Here is a 17,686-nt window from a genome sequence, read left to right as displayed (position 1 = left end):
CAGGATTTATTTGTCCAAACAGATTCACGCCTCGTCTTCTACAGTCAAGTAGACTGGAATTGTGAGCTTATTTGTTATGTAAACCACGCATCATAATGAGTTTGTACTATTTATTTTATTAAATCATTATTTACAGGCAGTTTATTTCCAATCAATTTCTCCTGGTCCAAACTCTTCCCTCTGATGAAATTCAGTTTCTTGAATTCCTGAAAACATCCAGGAAGTAAATGAAAGAGGCACGAGCAGAAGACGCTTGTTAGAAGAAACTTTCTACTGACGTGCACCTCTGGATATGGCTTGAGACCATTTCTCCAAACAACTGAAGGTAAAAAAAACAAAAACAAAACTACAACTTCTATCGAGTACATTGATCCTGGCCATTCCGGTAGCCCACAGCCGGTTCACTTGCAGCAGCGTCTCACCGGTGAACCCTCCGGTACCCAACATTCACAGCAAGCAGTGTCATTTCTTCCGTGACCCAGATGCAGATTCATCTCGAGACATTCGGTTACAGTTCACTGTACGTATATTCAGCTGCTCGAGCATCTGAACCCCCCACCTCATTAAAACACATTATTACATTCATTCAGTTTAGTTAACTGTCAGTTCACTTCCTATGTGCAGCATGCCCCTGAAGGGCATCGAGAAACGAGCACTGACAGGGTGTAGATTTGATGCGGAGGCCTGTGAAGGAACTCCGGATTCCTCCATTGGAGTTAGAAAACAAAGCCACCGGGGTTTCTCGAGAGAGTTTGGTTCTTGGTTAAAATACTGCTCTGACACGGCTGTCTCATACAAAAAGGCAAAAATAGCTACTTTAAAATCTGTTACATTTGTATTTTTTTTGGCTTTATATATATATATATATATATAAACATTGGTGGGAGAGGCCAAGGAAGACAGCTGAAATCTTCAATGGAAAAAAAAAAAACAATTTAGAAAATACACAACTTGACACATGACCATTACCTTCCCCGTTTAAAAAATATATATAATTTACACTTTAGGGATGATCAATATCAATGGTTGTTATTGGGAAGGTACCAAAACGTACTTGGCATTAATGCTGAATTTACTGCGGGAGCTCTGACACCGAGCCGCCATGTCACATTGCATCAGCAAACAGAAGTGGAAACATTAAACTGCAACCAATTTCATTAAAACGGGAGAAATATTTATATAAAAATGTCTCCTATACTTTTGTGGGTCGTTGTTGCATGTAATGTGAAGTACTTCTGCCTTCACAAAGATCTCTGAGCGTCCCTAAAATAAAGGGGGGGGGGGGGGCAAAATCTAAAAAAAAATTAAAAAACATGTGAGAACCAATGTCCTGTATTATTGCTGATGAGAAACTGCTACCTGAGTATCAGCTCATCTCATTTTGCTATGACCCATCCCTTCTCCTCCTCCTCCCCACCATCATCTGTTCAGGTCTTTGCTTCTGCCTGGCAGGCATCCTGAGACAGAGCAGCCGGGGAATGGAGGAGGAGAGAGATGGAAGTGAGGGGCCTTTCTTAAAGGGATCATCACAGTGAGTCCAGAAGATGTCCATAATCACAGTGTCAACAGACTTGGAGCGGGGAGAGAAGAAAGTACATTTCTGTGTTACTTCCTCCTGGAGTTCCGAGCTCCTGCAAGGTCCACGTGACTTGGAGGCAGCGATGCTGCTGCGCATCAAACGTAGAGGAACTGGAGGAAGGAAGTCTTCTTAACACGCCGCTGTCTCTCCCCTCAACAGCTCGGTGGCCCCAAGGCGCACTTATCTGTGCTGCCGGAACCTTTGGGTTCCGTCTGGCTGATCGACAGAGGGATTGTGTGCTCGGCTGTTCTCTGAAGGCAATGTGGAGTTATTGCGCCCTGGCCTGGCGGAAAGACAGAAGACAGGAATATATTAGAGGTGGTAGCTTTTACACGTACCACTGCAGGGCAGAAACGTCCTCCTTAACGGTCCTGGTTACAGGATCCCTGTGGTCTGAAAGCCTCCTGATTACAAGCAGATTCTGGAAATCTGGGACTCAGTTGCTTACTTATAGTGGTGAAATGCAGACGTGTCTTTGTAATTAAATTTGTAAGACTTTAGGATAGATTCTAAAGACCATTCAGTACATTTAAATACTCAAAATGTTTGCAGAAATTAAGGTGGAAAAAAAAATACCATAAAACAACTCCTATCTATTTGATGTCTCAATGTATCGTCCAATGGATTGTGGAACTTTAGTCCTTAATAGGCTGGCGCCGTGTAAACCCTCCAACAACCAACACAGTCAATATTTCTTACCTGTCAGCATTGGGCTTATCCTGAGGCATCGCCTCTGGACAAGCACTGCCCAGTATCCTCTTCCTCGCCTCAGCATACTCTGCCTCGCGTTGGGCCAGAGATTTGACCTGTGGCGTCGGCCTGGTCTGACTCGAGGGTGAGCCCAACGACCCGTTACTCGCAGGCCGCTTCAAAATGCGTATCTGCGGTGGGGTTGCTGCTTGTAGAGGGTCATCCTGTATCACCATGGTTGTCCTTAATGGAGATGGTTGAAAATTATTACTGGACTCTCTAGGAGCAGACCACCAAGATGAAACACACAACAGAAAATAGTAATATAACAGACAAGAAGAGACATGAAGGGAACACCTGCAGCAAAGACAACAGCTTAGGGCAAAAAATACATACATATATACATCTCAAATCAGATTGTGTGGAGGCTTACTGCCAGTACTACAATTGACCTGTGCTTCGCTCTCAAGCGAAAGCATCACTCCGTTGGAACTACAAGCGTGTACTTCACTGATTGATTTTTGCAAATATATAGATGAAGCACCTAAAACAAGGACATGAAACAGATGCACGTGTAGCTAATGCACGCAGGGTATTTTGCAACCACTGGAAACTCGGATCCGAGATTTTCATTCAAGTTACAAGGCCAATCTGTCGATTTGTGTATCTGGGGAAACAATTGAAGAGACTCAATCATGTTTTTGTGTTCACACAGATCCATAAAGAGTCTGATTCGTGTCATTTTAAAGCCGATCATTCTGGGTTCAGACACTTCGGCCTGGTGAAGCGAACACGACCGAGATAACCTGAACAGTAATCCCCACGCTTGCTCTAAAACACCTCGGATATCCCTGGTAATATTCAGACGTGTACTTTTACAGGCAACCACGACATAGAGAAAATAAGCCTGTGTAGTTTTGATAGGAAATTGAAGCCATCATTTTTGAGAAGTATCCACTTCAAAACACATTTATTCCACCTTTTTAAAGCCTTACTTTTCTTTCCGGCTGGTCCTGAGCGTCTCTTCCAACCGTTTCTCCATTTCCTGTTGGGAAACATCGTCCGGACAGTCACGTAAACAAGCGGCGTGCTCAGACCGACGTGCTGGACGGAAAGCAGTATTCTGTTACAGGCTATTTATACGCGTGTAGAACGGCTGCGGCGAGCTATCTGGAAACCGGGTTACAACGAATTTAACATTGATTCCGGGACATTATTAAAGTGCGTTTCACAGTTTCACAGCGACTAAACGAGGGAAAGAGACATTTCAACCTTGCGAGTCGCCGACGTCATGACCGTCTCCCTTTCGGAGCCACGTTCCTGACGTCATGAGACGGCGAGTGTTTGCCAAAACTGCCGTAGCCGGAGCTAACGTTAGCTCGGTGTTACAATTTAATGTTATAAAGTGCTATACCTAATTGTATATATGATAATAGAGCCTCAAACTGACCTGAATTGTGCCGTGAAATACGTGAATATCTGTCAGGAAGCAAACCAACACAAGAACTTTGACGTTTTCCACATTAGCCAATCAGCGCATAGCTAGCATAGCTTTCGGCTCTATTAAATTCATTTTTCGCTAGATATTCGAATTGTGCTGGTTTAGACACGCATCGCCGGCTGCTCGGTGTGTGGATATTCAGGTAGATCCCATGCGGAATAAATCACAAAGAAAGCCAGCCTCTATCGGCTGGTGAGCTCAAGCTCAGCCTGCCTCGGAAGCTAGCGCTAGCTTCTTAGCGCTAGCTCGCCAAGTTTCTTGATGCTACCGCTAGCTTCGCCTCAACTGTGGCTGCGCTCGTGTAATGCGGAAAAAACCTCAATGAAATGTTTCAGATAAATTAACATAAAGAAGACTCGACCGCGTACGTGGCTATAAACGAGCATTTGAATACTTACCACACCATCAATCGCCTTCGCCCAACTTTCGGTGCCCACCTCATCCATGTTTCATTCTGCTCTCACGCCGGTTGAAGTGACTCCAGACCCGCCTCTCGGTTGTCCGCAAAGGATTTCCCAGTTTTAGTTTGGAAGAAGTTAACTGAGTTCGGTTTGTTATAAATACTTTTTACACTCTGCTACGCACATGCCACAGGTGTGAGAGGAACTGCGGGTGTTTCTTGATGTGGCTTTCCTTCCCTCTTCCCCATCGTGGAAGTTTAAAATCAAACATAAAGGTAAAAGAGCTCCTTTCAACTTTTCTGCAGTGGAGCTTTTAAAGCTCTGAATTTATCCTTGAATGCCAGTTGTCCCGGGGATGTGTCATTTTTGCTTATTAAAAACCAGCAAAATTAATTGCTGCCTTAGCAGAAGGCTCCAGATTAGTGTGTTGTGCGATCCATGATGGATTTCTGGTGTCTTTATAGGAAGGTCTGGCAGGTGACCAAAATACATTCAGTTTAGTTCTTTTTGTTATTAATGTTTTCAGATTGAATGTCAAACACTTACTGTAGCCCTGGAGTTTGTGTCTGTAAAGGGTTTGATGTGTTTTACTGGGGACACAGTATCATACTATGACAATGGTTACACTAGTTTTACTGCTGCTAAGACACGTCTGTATCCAGTCCTGATGCTGCTGTTTTTGTGATGTGTTCTGTACTCATATGTTTTCTGTAACTTAGTCTATTTTAGGACATAAGCTACTGCATAGCGCTGTAGCTAGCATTTATTATTGTCATTGCTGTTACATGTTGCACAACTTCACAGAGGAAAATTCCTAGTCTGTGAATCCTCATTGACAATGGCAATAAACACCTTCTAATTCTGGTTTAGATGCTCATACTGACTAACCAGCTCTAATTATTGCTAATACTTGAAATAATTGAAAATGAGACAATAAGAAGGACAGTGAAGGTTAGACATTTTGGAGACAAGGTCAGAGAGGCCAGACTTCGATGGTTTGGACAAGGCGAAAGTACAGTAGAACATGCTGCTGTGTTATTATACAAGATGCCAGACTGAATAAAAATGAGTCAAATCACATAACTGAACAAAAGTATATTATATTATATTACTGTATTGTATTGTATTTTATATTATAGTATATTATATTATATTATATTACTGTATTGTATTGTGTGGTATTTTATATTATTGTATATTATATTACATTATATTATATTATATTACTGTATTGTATTGTATTTTATATTATATTATATTACTGTATTGTATTGTATTTTATATTATATTATATTAGTGTATTGTATTGTATTTTATATTATATTACCGGAAGTCGTTGTTTCACCCCGGAGGTTTTACTGACGTGCCCACGCGTTGAGACTTCCGGTTCCTGTGTACCATTGTACCGCTGCGCGTATTTCAGGTTCGTTGGAGAGCTGCACTTTGATGCTAGTTAATTTCATCACATGCTGTATCTTTGCTCGTAACCGCTAACACAGACACGGTTTTAGCTTCTGGGTTTTGTAGTTCTACCAGTTAACCCACTATTCGCTTTTAGGTCACTCCCTTAGCTGTAAACGGTGTATAGAATCATTCGCCTCTGCTAGCTTTTGCTAAGGCAACGGTGGCTATTATGTTAGTATGAATTTTAGAAGTGTTACAATAATCACAAATGCCAAATGAGCTGACATATGATTATGCTAATCGCTTTAATGATGTAATAATGTCGACTTCTGTCAGTTTCGAACGACGCTTAACATAGTGCCATGTTTTTTCATGATGCCCAATTGGTTAGCGAGTCACGTCAAATGTAATGCGTGCGTGTGAATCTAAATCCCCTGAAGAGGAATTGCATAAATTAAAGGCAAATTCGAACAAACTGACCATCAATCTTGCAACATAATTTAAATGAAGTTGTTTAACGAGCACTTGTCTGTCTGTCTGGGTGAGCAGGCGGTGGAGAGCGGACGCTGATGGGGGACGGAAAGGAGACCTGGAAAGTTAAAACTCTTGATGAAATCCTCCTAGAGAAAAAACGCAGAAGAGAATTGGAAGAAAGAACAGATCCCAAGTGCCAGAAAAATGTAATTTACAAGTTGATTAACACCCATATGACACGTCAGATGTAAATCACTTATTATAGCAATAAGTGTTATTTGTTGATTACTTTTGTATTCAAACTCATCATTTTAAGTCTAAGAAATGAATGATTGGGAGTGGCGTATCGTGTAATAGAGATAGATTTGAAAACACATCTTTGATGTAATAGTGATTGGGCGTAAATATGATGGTTATTTTTTAAACGTCTGTAATTTTGTGCTTTAAAATAAGAGTTAAGCGACCCGATCTCTACATTCTGCCTATTTCACAACCTTTGGCTGAAGCAATACACAAAGAAAGATTCCATTTCTCCGATGTATGTTTAACTCTGAACTTGTGTTCTTTTCATTCTTGCACAGTTCACACAGGGCGCTGCTCCACAGGCGGATGATCGGGAAGCTAAACGAGACACTCTGGAGGAAGGCGAACTACAGGATCAGAGAATGGAAATAACAATTCGTAATTCCCCATACGCACGGGAGGACTCGACCGAAGACAGGTACGGAGACTTGTGTGAAATGAATGCGTTCGTTTACGTTGACTGGAAACCGTACTTTCGTTGTAGTCTACATGTGATGGTTTATCTTCCAAGTGAGTAGGTCATGGTTTAAAAAAAAAGGTCTTACTGTTTACATCTCTGCAGGGGCGATGAAGACGAATCGCTAGCGATAAAGCCTCCGCAGCAGATAGCGAGGAAAGAGAAATCTCATCACAGGAAGGAGGAGAAGAGAAAGGACAAAAGACGTCATCGTAGTCACTCTGCTGAGGGAGGTGTGGGAAACGCTACCGAATTATATACGAATGGACCGCTGGGCATGTGTGGAGCTGCCTCTAATACGTCTTTGTGCATACAGCAGGGAAACGCGCACGGCCCAAAGAAAAAGAGCGAGACAGTGATCGCAGGAAGAGACAGTGGGAAGAAGACAAAGCCCGGCGGGACTGGGAGAGGCAAAAAAGAAGGGAAGAAGCCAGAGCTCATTCGCGGCGAGAGAGGTGAGCACCAATCCTGTGTTTTTAACGCATGCTAAATTGTCTTAAATAGATTCAGACACAGATGTATTTATTTTTATGATTCCCTCTTAGATTTCAGTACTCTCAGTCTTTGTTTATTTCGGGCTAGCTATAGAATTGAGCGTCAGAGACACTGCAGTGAAGTCTTCAGCTTCGTTGAGCTATACCAGATGACTTAACTCATCTTAACCTTTGTTATCTTTATGGTTATATGACTGTTTCCTTCCACAATTTATCACGTTCAATACACTGAAGGATTCACTTGCTTAGTGTTAGCTTGTATTAGCGGCATTAGAACATTCAGAAATGTTTTGTACTAAGAATTTGCTGAACTGAAAGTGCCAAAAAATCAAAATGTTAATTTCTGACACTGTTTAAATGTTGTTTTTGTTATATGTTCAAGCTTTAACAGTCTGTGATAGTTCAAATGAAACACAAACACAAAATGACAAGATTGACCTTTCGGTTGTCTGGACAGACCTCGATTGGATTCTCCTGGGTTTTTTTTGGACCATAGGGACCGGCTGGAACAGCTTGAGCGCCAGCGTGAACGGGATCGAAAGCTGCGCGAACAGCAGAAAGAACAACGAGAGAATAAAGATCGGGAAAGGAGGGCCGAGGAGCGCCGCAAAGAGAGGGATGTTCGGCGAGATGGTCAGTAAACAGAACCCAGAAACAGAAACAGAAAAGGATTTGGGAGGACAGATTAGCGTTTCCCCCTTATTCTTCAGGTAATGCTAAATTAGATCAAACGTGTCCTGATTCTAGTTAACATGCAACTAGAAAACTGATGCCGACTTCTTCAAAAGACAGCGATTCATATGTTCAAAGAGCAGTTTTTTGAAAGTCAAAATCAAAGGTAGGCATTGCTTCTGTCCTATCAGGAGTCATAAAGGAGCTTTTTACCGCCTGTGAACTGTGATGCTGAGATGGCAGCAGTGTTTAAAAGGACTCTCTGTCCTGCAGTGCCGTCCCACCACAGAATGCTTCCTGATGACTACGATGACAAGCCGAAACAAAGTCACCGCAGCCGAAGCCCCATCCGTGCTCCTCGAGAAAGATCTGAGCACGGCGAACCACAGAAAAGTGCAAGTAAGCTTAGCCCCCCCCCCCCTTCCTGTTAAACATTATATCACACACGCTACATACATCTGGTACACAATGACTGGCTTTTTTTTTCTTTCCACAAATGCAATATCCCAAATTATACATGACACTTGAAAAAAGGAAAAGACATCCCCAGTCTTTTACTTTAGATCTAAAGACTGCACCTTTTCATGTACCCGAATGCAGGCGTGCCCAGGACATAGTGATTATTTACATTCTTTCAAGAATCGTGGTCGGTTAAACTAATAGAATTTTACGATGTTACCAGTGAGTAGCGAGTATATTAGAAAATAAATGAACAGATACAAGGTTAGCATTTTTTTTTTTTATTACAGTGTCTTTTATTTATTTATTTCTTGCTAATGCAATGGCAGAGGTGAAAACACAAAGACGGGAGTTAGACGGATGTGAATTGGGTTGCCATTGGTCCGTCGTCCGGCGACACATTTCACCGCAGGGTATGCTCTCCTGAATCAGAATGCGGGGCAACGCTGTACGCTGACGCATTTGCTGTGCGTGGTTTTGAAAAGGGGTTGCTGAGAAACACCACACAGTAACAATCCCTTGTGTCTTCTACGTGTCTGGATTTTTCTGTAGCATCGAAGGAGGAGAAGCCGGAGAGCAAAGACTTGCTTGCCGACCTTCAGGATATCAGTGACAGTGAAAGAAAGACCAACTCAGCAGAGTCCTCCATGGGTGAGGTATTGTATTTTGAGGAAGAAGCAGACCTTTTATTAAAAGGAGTGTGACACTGGGGCTCATCATAAATCGCTGCTCTGAGTGTAGACGTCTGGCTGGACAGACTGAACACACGCGCTGGAATGGAGGAATCGATTCTGCCGGTTCAAACGCGGCCAACGAACGAGACGACGACGCGGCAGTTTAATGCTACGATTCGTAGGGTTTGGATGGAAGTAGGGGAGAAAATGGAAAATGATATTCATAAGTCTTTGTTATCTTTAGAATGAGCCGCATTCACAGTAGATGTCTGTGTTTGATTTACTAATTTTCAGCCGCACTGCCTCATCCCACTAAAACCTGCACACTCTTATCTAGTTTCAGCGTCAGGCTCTGATGAGGAGGAGGAGGAGGAGGGGGAGGAGGAGGATGAGCATGAGCATGAGGAAGAGGAAGAGGAGTCCAGCAGCCAGAGTGAGGGCGAAGAAGAGGAAGGCGAAGAGGAATCTGTTTCAGGCTCAGGGAGGTCTCAGCACAGCGCAGGTAAAAACAAACAAACCCATCAACGACTGCAACCCAACGATTGGGTTAATCAAATGCTTTGGCTTCCTCCTTTTAGAGGATGTGAGTGAAGAAGAGCAGTCGGATGACGACTTTGAAGAGGAGAGGGAAAATGGAACTCACATTCCTGCAGGTGTGTATAAAATGAGTGATGTCTGAAGGCGATTCTCATGAATCCTCTGCTACAGATGGCCTAAACTGTGATTATGTGTCTCAAGTATTGTTTATGTTTTATGTTCATGGAAACAGTTTAATTGGAGATCCGATTACAGAAAGTTGAGAGCCAGATAACGCTGGGCATTGTCTGCTGAATATTTGGAGTTTTATTTCTTCACTTGGTGTCGGAATAACACAGTCTGAGACCCAAATACGAACAAAAAATTAATAATGGGAGTCACGCAGCGACTGAAACGAGTAGGTCTTTATTATACTGGAAAAACAACAGTGTTAAAATCCAGCACCCCCCAGTCTGTGGCACCTTTATTATTCATGCAGAACAGTTTAACATGACTTCTACTTTCAACCTTTCATGTTCCTCACAAGTGGATGGAGAGCAATCACTTTTTATTATAAGTTCTGTATGGAGGTCACACAATGATACCATAATTATCTCCATGACAACTGAGCAAATGTGGTTGACAGCTCAGGAGAAGGCTAATTTAAACTGGATTTTTGTTTTACATTTGTATCTTCCAGAGCAAACCTAAGCTTAGGAGGCTTTTACATTTTAAATTAAGGTCTGTTTCCTAACAGACGATGTCTTTGGAATGAAAACTCCAAGCGACGCTGGAGTCTAATGCGCTCGCCGAAACGGAACTGACTGTGTCCCCCTCAGTGCCAGAGTCCAGGTTTGATCACAACTCGGAGGAGAGCGGTGAGGACATGGAGGAAGAAGAAGATGAGGAGGAGGATGAGGAGGAAGAGGAAGATGAAGCAGGAGAGGGTGACCCCACGCCTCAGTCTCAAACTCATTCTCGCTCCCCAACCCCCGAAGAGAACTACATCCCAGATTCGCCTCCAATGTCCCCTGTGGAGTTGAAGAAGGAGCTGCCCAAGTATCTGCCGGCTCTCCAGGTCGGTAGCGTCATAGCAACCGCGCTCATCCAGCCGAGCCACGTGGCGTTTATGTAGAAGGAGCTTCCTGTTGAGGTCATGTAGAAGGTGCGTGCTTTTTCCCAGGGATGCCGCAGCGTGGAGGAATTCCAGTGTTTGAACCGAATCGAGGAGGGGACCTACGGTGTGGTGTACAGAGCCAAAGACAAGAAGACCGGTAGGAACTCAGATGTGTGGACCCTTCTGCGTTCCACGGGCGTGTTTATCGGTGAAGCAGGAAATAAGCGGTCCCGTTTGCAGATGAAATCGTGGCCTTGAAAAGGCTGAAGATGGAGAAAGAGAAAGAGGGCTTCCCCATCACCTCTCTGAGAGAAATCAACACGATTCTGAAAGCTCAGCACCCAAACATCGTCACCGTCAGGGTGAGAAAGATCCAATTCTGCGTTTCTTTTTAAAAACCTGTCTTACTACGCAAAGAGTCTCATTTTGACTCCTGTGTTAGGAAATCGTTGTTGGAAGCAACATGGACAAGATCTACATTGTGATGAACTACGTGGAACACGACCTGAAGAGTCTGATGGAGACCATGAAGCAGCCTTTCCTGCCTGGTAACCCGAGATATTACATTCTGCTCGATTTCTTTATTCCAATGTGATTTGTGATTGATGTTTTTTTTTTTTTTTTGGCGTATCATTAAATTCGCCCCGTGTGTTTCGTTCAGGTGAAGTTAAGACCCTGATGATCCAGCTGCTTCGAGGCGTCCGGCATCTACACGATAACTGGATTCTGCATCGCGATCTCAAGACTTCCAATTTGCTGCTGAGCCACAAGGGGATTCTCAAGGTAGGCGAGGGCGCGGTTCTCACGCGGCCCCTGCGGAAGGATCGGATCACCAGATGTTAACTTAGTGAGAAAGATGCACTTCATACCCTTTTCTGTTAGTTAATGATAACTGTAAGGTAGGATCACTAAGCCGCGCTTTCGCTCAATGCTTGGCCACTTTGGAGTGAGAATCTCTTCTTGGGAGGAGGAGTCCTGTTAATGCAAAGGACTTGTTCTGGTGCAAAGTCCAATATAGTAGCCTTCATTTCAACGACTCTCCTACTCTGTAGATCGGTGACTTTGGTTTGGCCCGAGAGTACGGTTCCCCTCTGAAGCCGTACACCCCTATAGTGGTGACCCTGTGGTACAGATCACCAGAGCTGCTGCTCGGAGCGAAGGTGAGTTCACGATGCAACCTCAGTTCATGGTGATCAGATAAGACACGCGCATGTAATACCCGAAGCTACCAGAGCGGAATGATGGAGAGAATGTGGAAAGGAGGTAAAGAATCGTGTGCAGGCGGGCTGGAACGGGTGGCGGAAAGTATCAGGAGTGCTCTGTGACAGGAGAGTATCAGCGAGGATGAAGGGAAAGGTCTACAAGACGGTGGTGAGACCAGCCATGATGGACGGCTTAGAGACAGCGGCTCTGAGGAAAAGACAGGAGGCGGAGCTAGAAGTGGGACAAGCTGAATGTTCAATAGTAGCAGCATTAATAAAGACTCACTCGTACTGTACCTACTAAACGGGTTAAGATGCAGAATAAAACATGAAACATGGCAGAACGGACCGTTTCTACATGTCGGACTGGCTAAACTGATTTCAATACATCACATTAGATCACCCAGGACTACTGGAAATGATTTAAAAGTGAACCAGTTTCCAGTTATTTTTTTATAATAAATTAATCTTTAAAATAAAGTTTCAAACAAAAAGATTTCAAAATATGCTCAGTTCAGCTTTTTAAATGTAATAATTTGCTTTCCTTAGTGATTTATGATGATTTAGGTTCCGCTCCAGGTCGCCACGCTATGGAGCTGGAACACTGACGCTAAGTTTGGACAAGAAGATCAAAAAGTAATTAGGAAGGGAAACACCTGACGCTGTCACATTTATTAAAACTCTGTCCGGAATGCTCTTTCAGTTCCGACTCTTTAAACTACAACCTTTGCACACATTTGTGGTTCTGGATTTGCTTTAATGGCACTTGGCATTGGCATTGAGAAATGGCAATTTGTGAGCGACAGCCGTCATTCCATCATCATCATCATCATCATCATCATCAACACCAACGGCTGAACATCAGTAGCGTTGGGAAGGAAATGTGACTTTTCAGCAGCAGATCTTTTTCACTGTGCTGCTGGACTACATTTACCATCAGCACTGAGGGGGTATTTACATGGAACCCAACCTTTCCCCCCTTCATGGCGATGCACTTCTCATAGGAATGGTTAAGTCATCTTGATTGATTGGTTCACGCAAAGACATTTTTCCAACATCTGTGAAGGCTTTGGTTTATATGGTGTCGTAAAGCACCGCTGAAACGACTCCTGCAGTCGACGAATCACGCAGCCGTCTGCTTCCAGACACGAGACAGACTTCAATCTTGACGCGTGCCAGACAGGCCGTCTCCGTGATATTTCAGTGGGCTGCCACGGTGTTTGTTCTTCTCTCCACAGGAGTACTCCACCGCCGTAGACATGTGGTCAGTGGGCTGCATATTTGGAGAACTCCTCACCCAGAAACCTCTGTTCCCTGGAAAATCTGATATCGACCAAATTAACAAGATCTTTAAGGTAAATGGCCTGATTTGCCTTTTATAACAGGAAGTGGATCCTCTTGTGCTTTTCCCTCTGGACAAAACGCCGTAAGAAGGCGTTTTTACCTGGATGGGGCGTTACAGGTGTACAAGCGCAGCAGGAGCCCGTCGCCTACGGCTCTCTGAGTTCTAATATTTGTACTGCTCCTTCTTGCGGATCATGAGCACACAGGATGTGTAGCACCCGTTGTGTAGCACCCGTTGTGTAGCACCCGTTGTGTAGCGCCCGTTGTGAAGCTCCGTTAACCTGGGGACAAACCAAACAATGTGATTTGGCAGTACAAACAGAAACACGGTATTATAACAAGCTACCAAATCACACAGGATGCAAGCTTAGAAATAAAAGATCATCTCGAGTGGGGGGGGGGCTTTGTTAGCAGATTGGTTGAGCTGCACACCCGTCATGAGTCTCCTTGCTGTAAAAAACAAACAAACACACATTAAAAAAAAAATCATCAGGCCTGCGATAATACGCTCAAACGTCACAGCTGATGCAATCGAGAAGCTTGGATTCAGAGAGAAGACGAAGTTTGAAAAGGAAAAGGGGCAAAGGGTTCCGTCTTTAACTCCAGTACCAAGTCACTGAATGCAATATGAAACAAAGGAGGAATGTTTGGTAGATTATAAAAAAATGTTTTCCTTATTTAAGTCGTTAGCTTTAAAAGCAGATGGAGGTTTGTCCAGCAGTGTAGAGTTCCCCACGAGTCGTCTGTAACGTATCTGGTTTGTCCTTCAGAGGTAATCATGATTGTCTTCTTATAGCTGATTGCCTGTTTTGAGGATGCCGGCCGGCGGGTGTGTGTGTGTGTGTGTGTGTGCCAGAAACCTTTATACTTATAAACGTGTTCCATTCTTTAAAATTCTGACAACATTGTAATATCTAAAATTTAGAAAATGGGTTTTCCCTAAATTCCAGAAGCTAAAGCTCAGCGAGGGGCTAATCCGGGCCCGGCAGGATGCCAGGGTTCCCGTGCATCGTGCACATTTACATGTGCACCGTATGCTGACTGCTGTGTGCCGTCTGCAGGATCTGGGATCACCCAGCGAGAAGATCTGGCCCGGCTACAACGAGCTGCCGGCGCTGAAGAAGATGACTTTCACAGAGTATCCCTACAACAACCTGCGAAAGCGATTTGGAGCGCTGCTCTCGGACCAGGGCTTTGACCTCATGAACAAGTAGGATAATTGAAGCCTGCCTTATTTCCACTATTATTCTCGCTATGCACTCAGAGTGTGTGTCATATCGCGTGGTGTGTTCTTGACAAACTGCTGTAGCTGTGGATGAAGGCTTTATCTGTTCCAACGTGTCAGAAACGTGTTTTTGTTTAAGCCTCGTTTGAATTAATGTGGTGCGGCTACGGTTTTTAAATATTTCTATTCCCTCAGTGAAAGTCTGGCGGGCTGATTTCAAACAAAACAGTAGCAGACACACACACACACACACACACACACACACACACCTTTCCCTGAAGCGCCACAGTATGGGAACACGTTTCAGAGAACACACATCTGATACTGAACAGACTAATGAGCTCATAATTCTTTGACACTGAAATTTATTTTGTTTATCAGCTGCAAACAGCAGAGACGGGTTTTTTTCTCCCCCCCCCACACCTGTACATGACATAGCCACAGCACCGTCACCTTGACAGCTGCAGGGGATGGTAACAGCACGTCCACTGCGCCACTGTGCTGCAGCAGGATGGGGCTTGGCGCCCGGCTGAAGCGCTCCAGCTGTCGAAAGACTCAGAAGGCGTTTACTCAACACACCAACAAGCGCTCATTAAAAACCTTCAGTCAGTGTGAAAGCGGCTTCGTCACAGTTTGGAGGTAGAGTCTGGCAGGAAAACAGCACAGAGCTTTTTTTGGAACATCGCAGCCCCCATGTTTGGAAGGTTTTTAAGATCCAGGCATTCAGTTTGAGCACCGGCTTAAAGGGAGTTTGATTCCCGATGAGAGACTGAAAAGAGCCAGAGAAGAGGTTGTGATTTCAACACGTGGCCAGCTGATATGTTTTGCATCGCCGTGTGTGTGTGTGTGTTGCTCATGAACGGGTCAGTGTGACTGTAATTAAAGCCAGCGGAGCTTCAGGTGTGCGGGAGGAGCACGCATTCTCAGAATTCCAAACGTGAATCGGTGATGTGGGCACAAGTGGAGGATTATGTGTAAAATCCCGTCAGGCTGCTGTTAATCTTTTACACGTTGATCACACTCGTTTTCCAAACAGGCACAGTAGGGAGAGCCAATGTGTTTTACAGTTAAGGCTAGTTCAGCTCTGAGAGTTCGGGTACTTCTACTCCTGTTAGAGCAGACAACAAAGAAGGGGTCGACACCACCAAGGCAATCAGACTCCCCGGGAGTATGAGCATTCTCTCTCTGAATGCTAATACTCCCCGGGAGTCATGAAACCTGACTAACGAATCTCCAGGAGCCGTTAGCGTCTCTTGGATGAGCGGTGGAACTCGAACTAGTCCATGAGCAAAGCAGCAGATATTTTAATCACTGAAAGCAAAGGTGAGCGCGGCCACTCGCAAAATGAGAGTGTAGACCTTTGAGGCTGCCCTGAAATACACGCCGTCTCCACGTGAACTCGATCGTTACTCTCTCCAGATTCCTCACCTACTGCCCCGGTAAGAGGATTTTATCAGACGAGGGCCTCAAGCACGAGTACTTCCGTGAGACGCCGTCACCGATTGACCCATCCATGTTCCCCACCTGGCCAGCCAAGAGCGAGCAGCAGAGGGTGAAGAGAGGCACCAGTCCTCGCCCGCCCGAGGGAGGCCTGGGCTACAGTCAACTGGTAAGGACATTAGGCTCGGCTTTCTCCATTACATCCAGCCACCAGGCCTTCTGAACGGCGTCTGTGTTAAACACATTACAGACCTACAGTCTTCTGCTTTGTGTCAGGATATTTCCTCCTTGTGTTTTCCATGATGAGCACCTTTTAGCTCCTAATGTTTTCAGCAGGGATGCTTACCCCACCCCACAGGTTTGCGTTTCTGTGAGAGTTGGTGTTTGTCGCTGCGCTGTCACCAACAAATCAGAACGTTTTAACACGAACAGAAAATGGTGGTATTTCACATTTGGTTCTGTCTGTATGAAAAAAAAAAAGCAGAACTTCACGATAAACGTGTGTTGAATCTGGTTCAATGTTTTGCTAAAACAACCAGTGTAGGTGCTGATCATTTCTACCATCGGTATCTAAGAGATGATTGCGATTGTTCTGTCTCTCTAGGGCGACGACGACCTCAAGGACACCGGCTTCCACCTGACAACCAGCAACCAGGGAGCGTCTGCAGTCGGTCCCGGATTTAGCCTCAAATTCTGAGACCAAGAACTTCCAGGCACTTTTCTGTCTGACCGAAGAGGGAACAGATCGCTCTGGATAATGTCGTTCCATGGGAACGGGACAATGTCCCTGGTTTACAGTCGTAAACCCGATCAATATCTGATCGTTACAACTGTTACCAAATAGTCAGGACTGTTTCACAGCGAGACTCGGTGACTCAAACGCGTTTTGAATTTCCAGCATTTCTTCAGATTATTTTTATACCATTTCACCATTTTAGGTTCCTAACGTTAGAAGTTTATTTCTCATCTTTTACTCCATTTCGTCCTGTCATGTGACATCCTCCTGTAATTAACGAGAAAGAACTAGTTTTTTTAAATGGTTGGTATCCCACCCCCCTGAGCTACTGTATAACTCAACATTCTGTCAGACAATAACTAGGACTGTGAGGTCACATGGAGGGACAGTATTTTTCACAGAAATAAAGTTTGAAACTTTGCTTTGTCTGCCGTTTTCCTCGTAGTTATAAACTGCAGACTGTCAGGAGAAGAAAAAAAAAGTAAAGGGGAAGCTGAGCTGAACCCCCCCCCCCCCCCCCCCCATCCCTGAACGCGACGCTGTAGTCGCTGTCCAAGAGTGATGTCATTCTTTGCGCTGCTTCACATCGTCTCAGCATTTCGTCCTTCCAGGAGAAAAGAGGCCCAGACCTCACTCTGCCTTTGTTTTCTCTGCGACTTCAGGTTTAAGCCAATAAATTGTTTGATTTTTGAGCCTTAGGAAAATAAGCGGTACACAAGGCAAGGTGAAGAAAAATCCCCTCCTCTCTGGACGTTCAGAGCCAGCAGCAAATGGAAACGTTCATTAATCACTTTTATCTACCCCCCCCCGGCCCCACCGGAGCCGTTTGCAGAGATTACACCTGATGTGTTGGAAGCAGGAGCCTCTGGTGGAACAGACGGCTCGGTCTGTGGAGGCAGACTGCTGCATGGCGCTAACTGTGATGCTAGTGGAGTAAGCTAGTTCACACACACACACACACACTTCACTGCCTTAGTAGCAAGAGCGCTTTGAAGAAA

The 17,686-nt window shown here is 44.5% G+C and overlaps 2 protein-coding genes across 5 annotated transcripts; one reads left to right on the top strand and one right to left on the bottom strand.

Moving 5' to 3' along the window:
- Positions 1-102: 102 nt before the first annotated feature.
- Positions 103-4,216, bottom strand: szrd1 (SUZ RNA binding domain containing 1). Of its 2 annotated transcripts, none has more exons than XM_068748647.1 (4): positions 4,169-4,216; positions 3,265-3,314; positions 2,279-2,548; positions 103-1,862 (listed from the first exon to the last, which is right to left on the bottom strand). In XM_068748647.1, the coding sequence occupies exons 1-4, from the start codon at positions 4,214-4,216 to the stop codon at positions 1,760-1,762; spliced, it is 471 nt and encodes a 156-aa protein (XP_068604748.1). In that variant the 3' UTR covers positions 103-1,759. The 2 variants fall into 2 exon arrangements, with proteins under 2 accessions (XP_068604748.1, XP_068604756.1); XM_068748655.1 differs by lacking the exon at positions 4,169-4,216 and adding an exon at positions 3,542-3,582 and having other exon boundaries at positions 2,279-2,512.
- Positions 4,217-5,575: 1,359 nt separating this feature from the next.
- Positions 5,576-17,088, top strand: cdk11b (cyclin dependent kinase 11B). 3 transcript variants are annotated; one of them, XM_068749394.1, is made up of 20 exons: positions 5,576-5,594; positions 6,125-6,255; positions 6,631-6,770; positions 6,915-7,042; positions 7,129-7,264; positions 7,761-7,936; positions 8,249-8,374; positions 8,987-9,085; positions 9,446-9,610; positions 9,687-9,761; positions 10,464-10,702; positions 10,808-10,898; positions 10,982-11,103; positions 11,184-11,289; positions 11,403-11,524; positions 11,794-11,901; positions 13,182-13,298; positions 14,349-14,497; positions 15,932-16,121; positions 16,557-17,088. In XM_068749394.1, the coding sequence occupies exons 2-20, from the start codon at positions 6,145-6,147 to the stop codon at positions 16,647-16,649; spliced, it is 2,493 nt and encodes an 830-aa protein (XP_068605495.1). In that variant the 5' UTR covers positions 5,576-5,594; positions 6,125-6,144; the 3' UTR covers positions 16,650-17,088. The 3 variants fall into 3 exon arrangements, with proteins under 3 accessions (XP_068605495.1, XP_068605503.1, XP_068605487.1); XM_068749402.1 differs by having other exon boundaries at positions 7,126-7,264; positions 7,800-7,936; XM_068749386.1 differs by having other exon boundaries at positions 7,126-7,264.
- The last annotated feature ends 598 nt before the right edge of the window (positions 17,089-17,686 follow it).

The sequence above is a fragment of the Brachionichthys hirsutus genome, chromosome 2 (assembly GCF_040956055.1).
Source record: "Brachionichthys hirsutus isolate HB-005 chromosome 2, CSIRO-AGI_Bhir_v1, whole genome shotgun sequence".
NCBI classification, from domain to species: Eukaryota; Metazoa; Chordata; class Actinopteri; order Lophiiformes; family Brachionichthyidae; genus Brachionichthys; species Brachionichthys hirsutus.
Note: the sequence above shows the minus strand (reverse complement) of the source record. Positions and strands in the feature narration are given on the sequence as shown.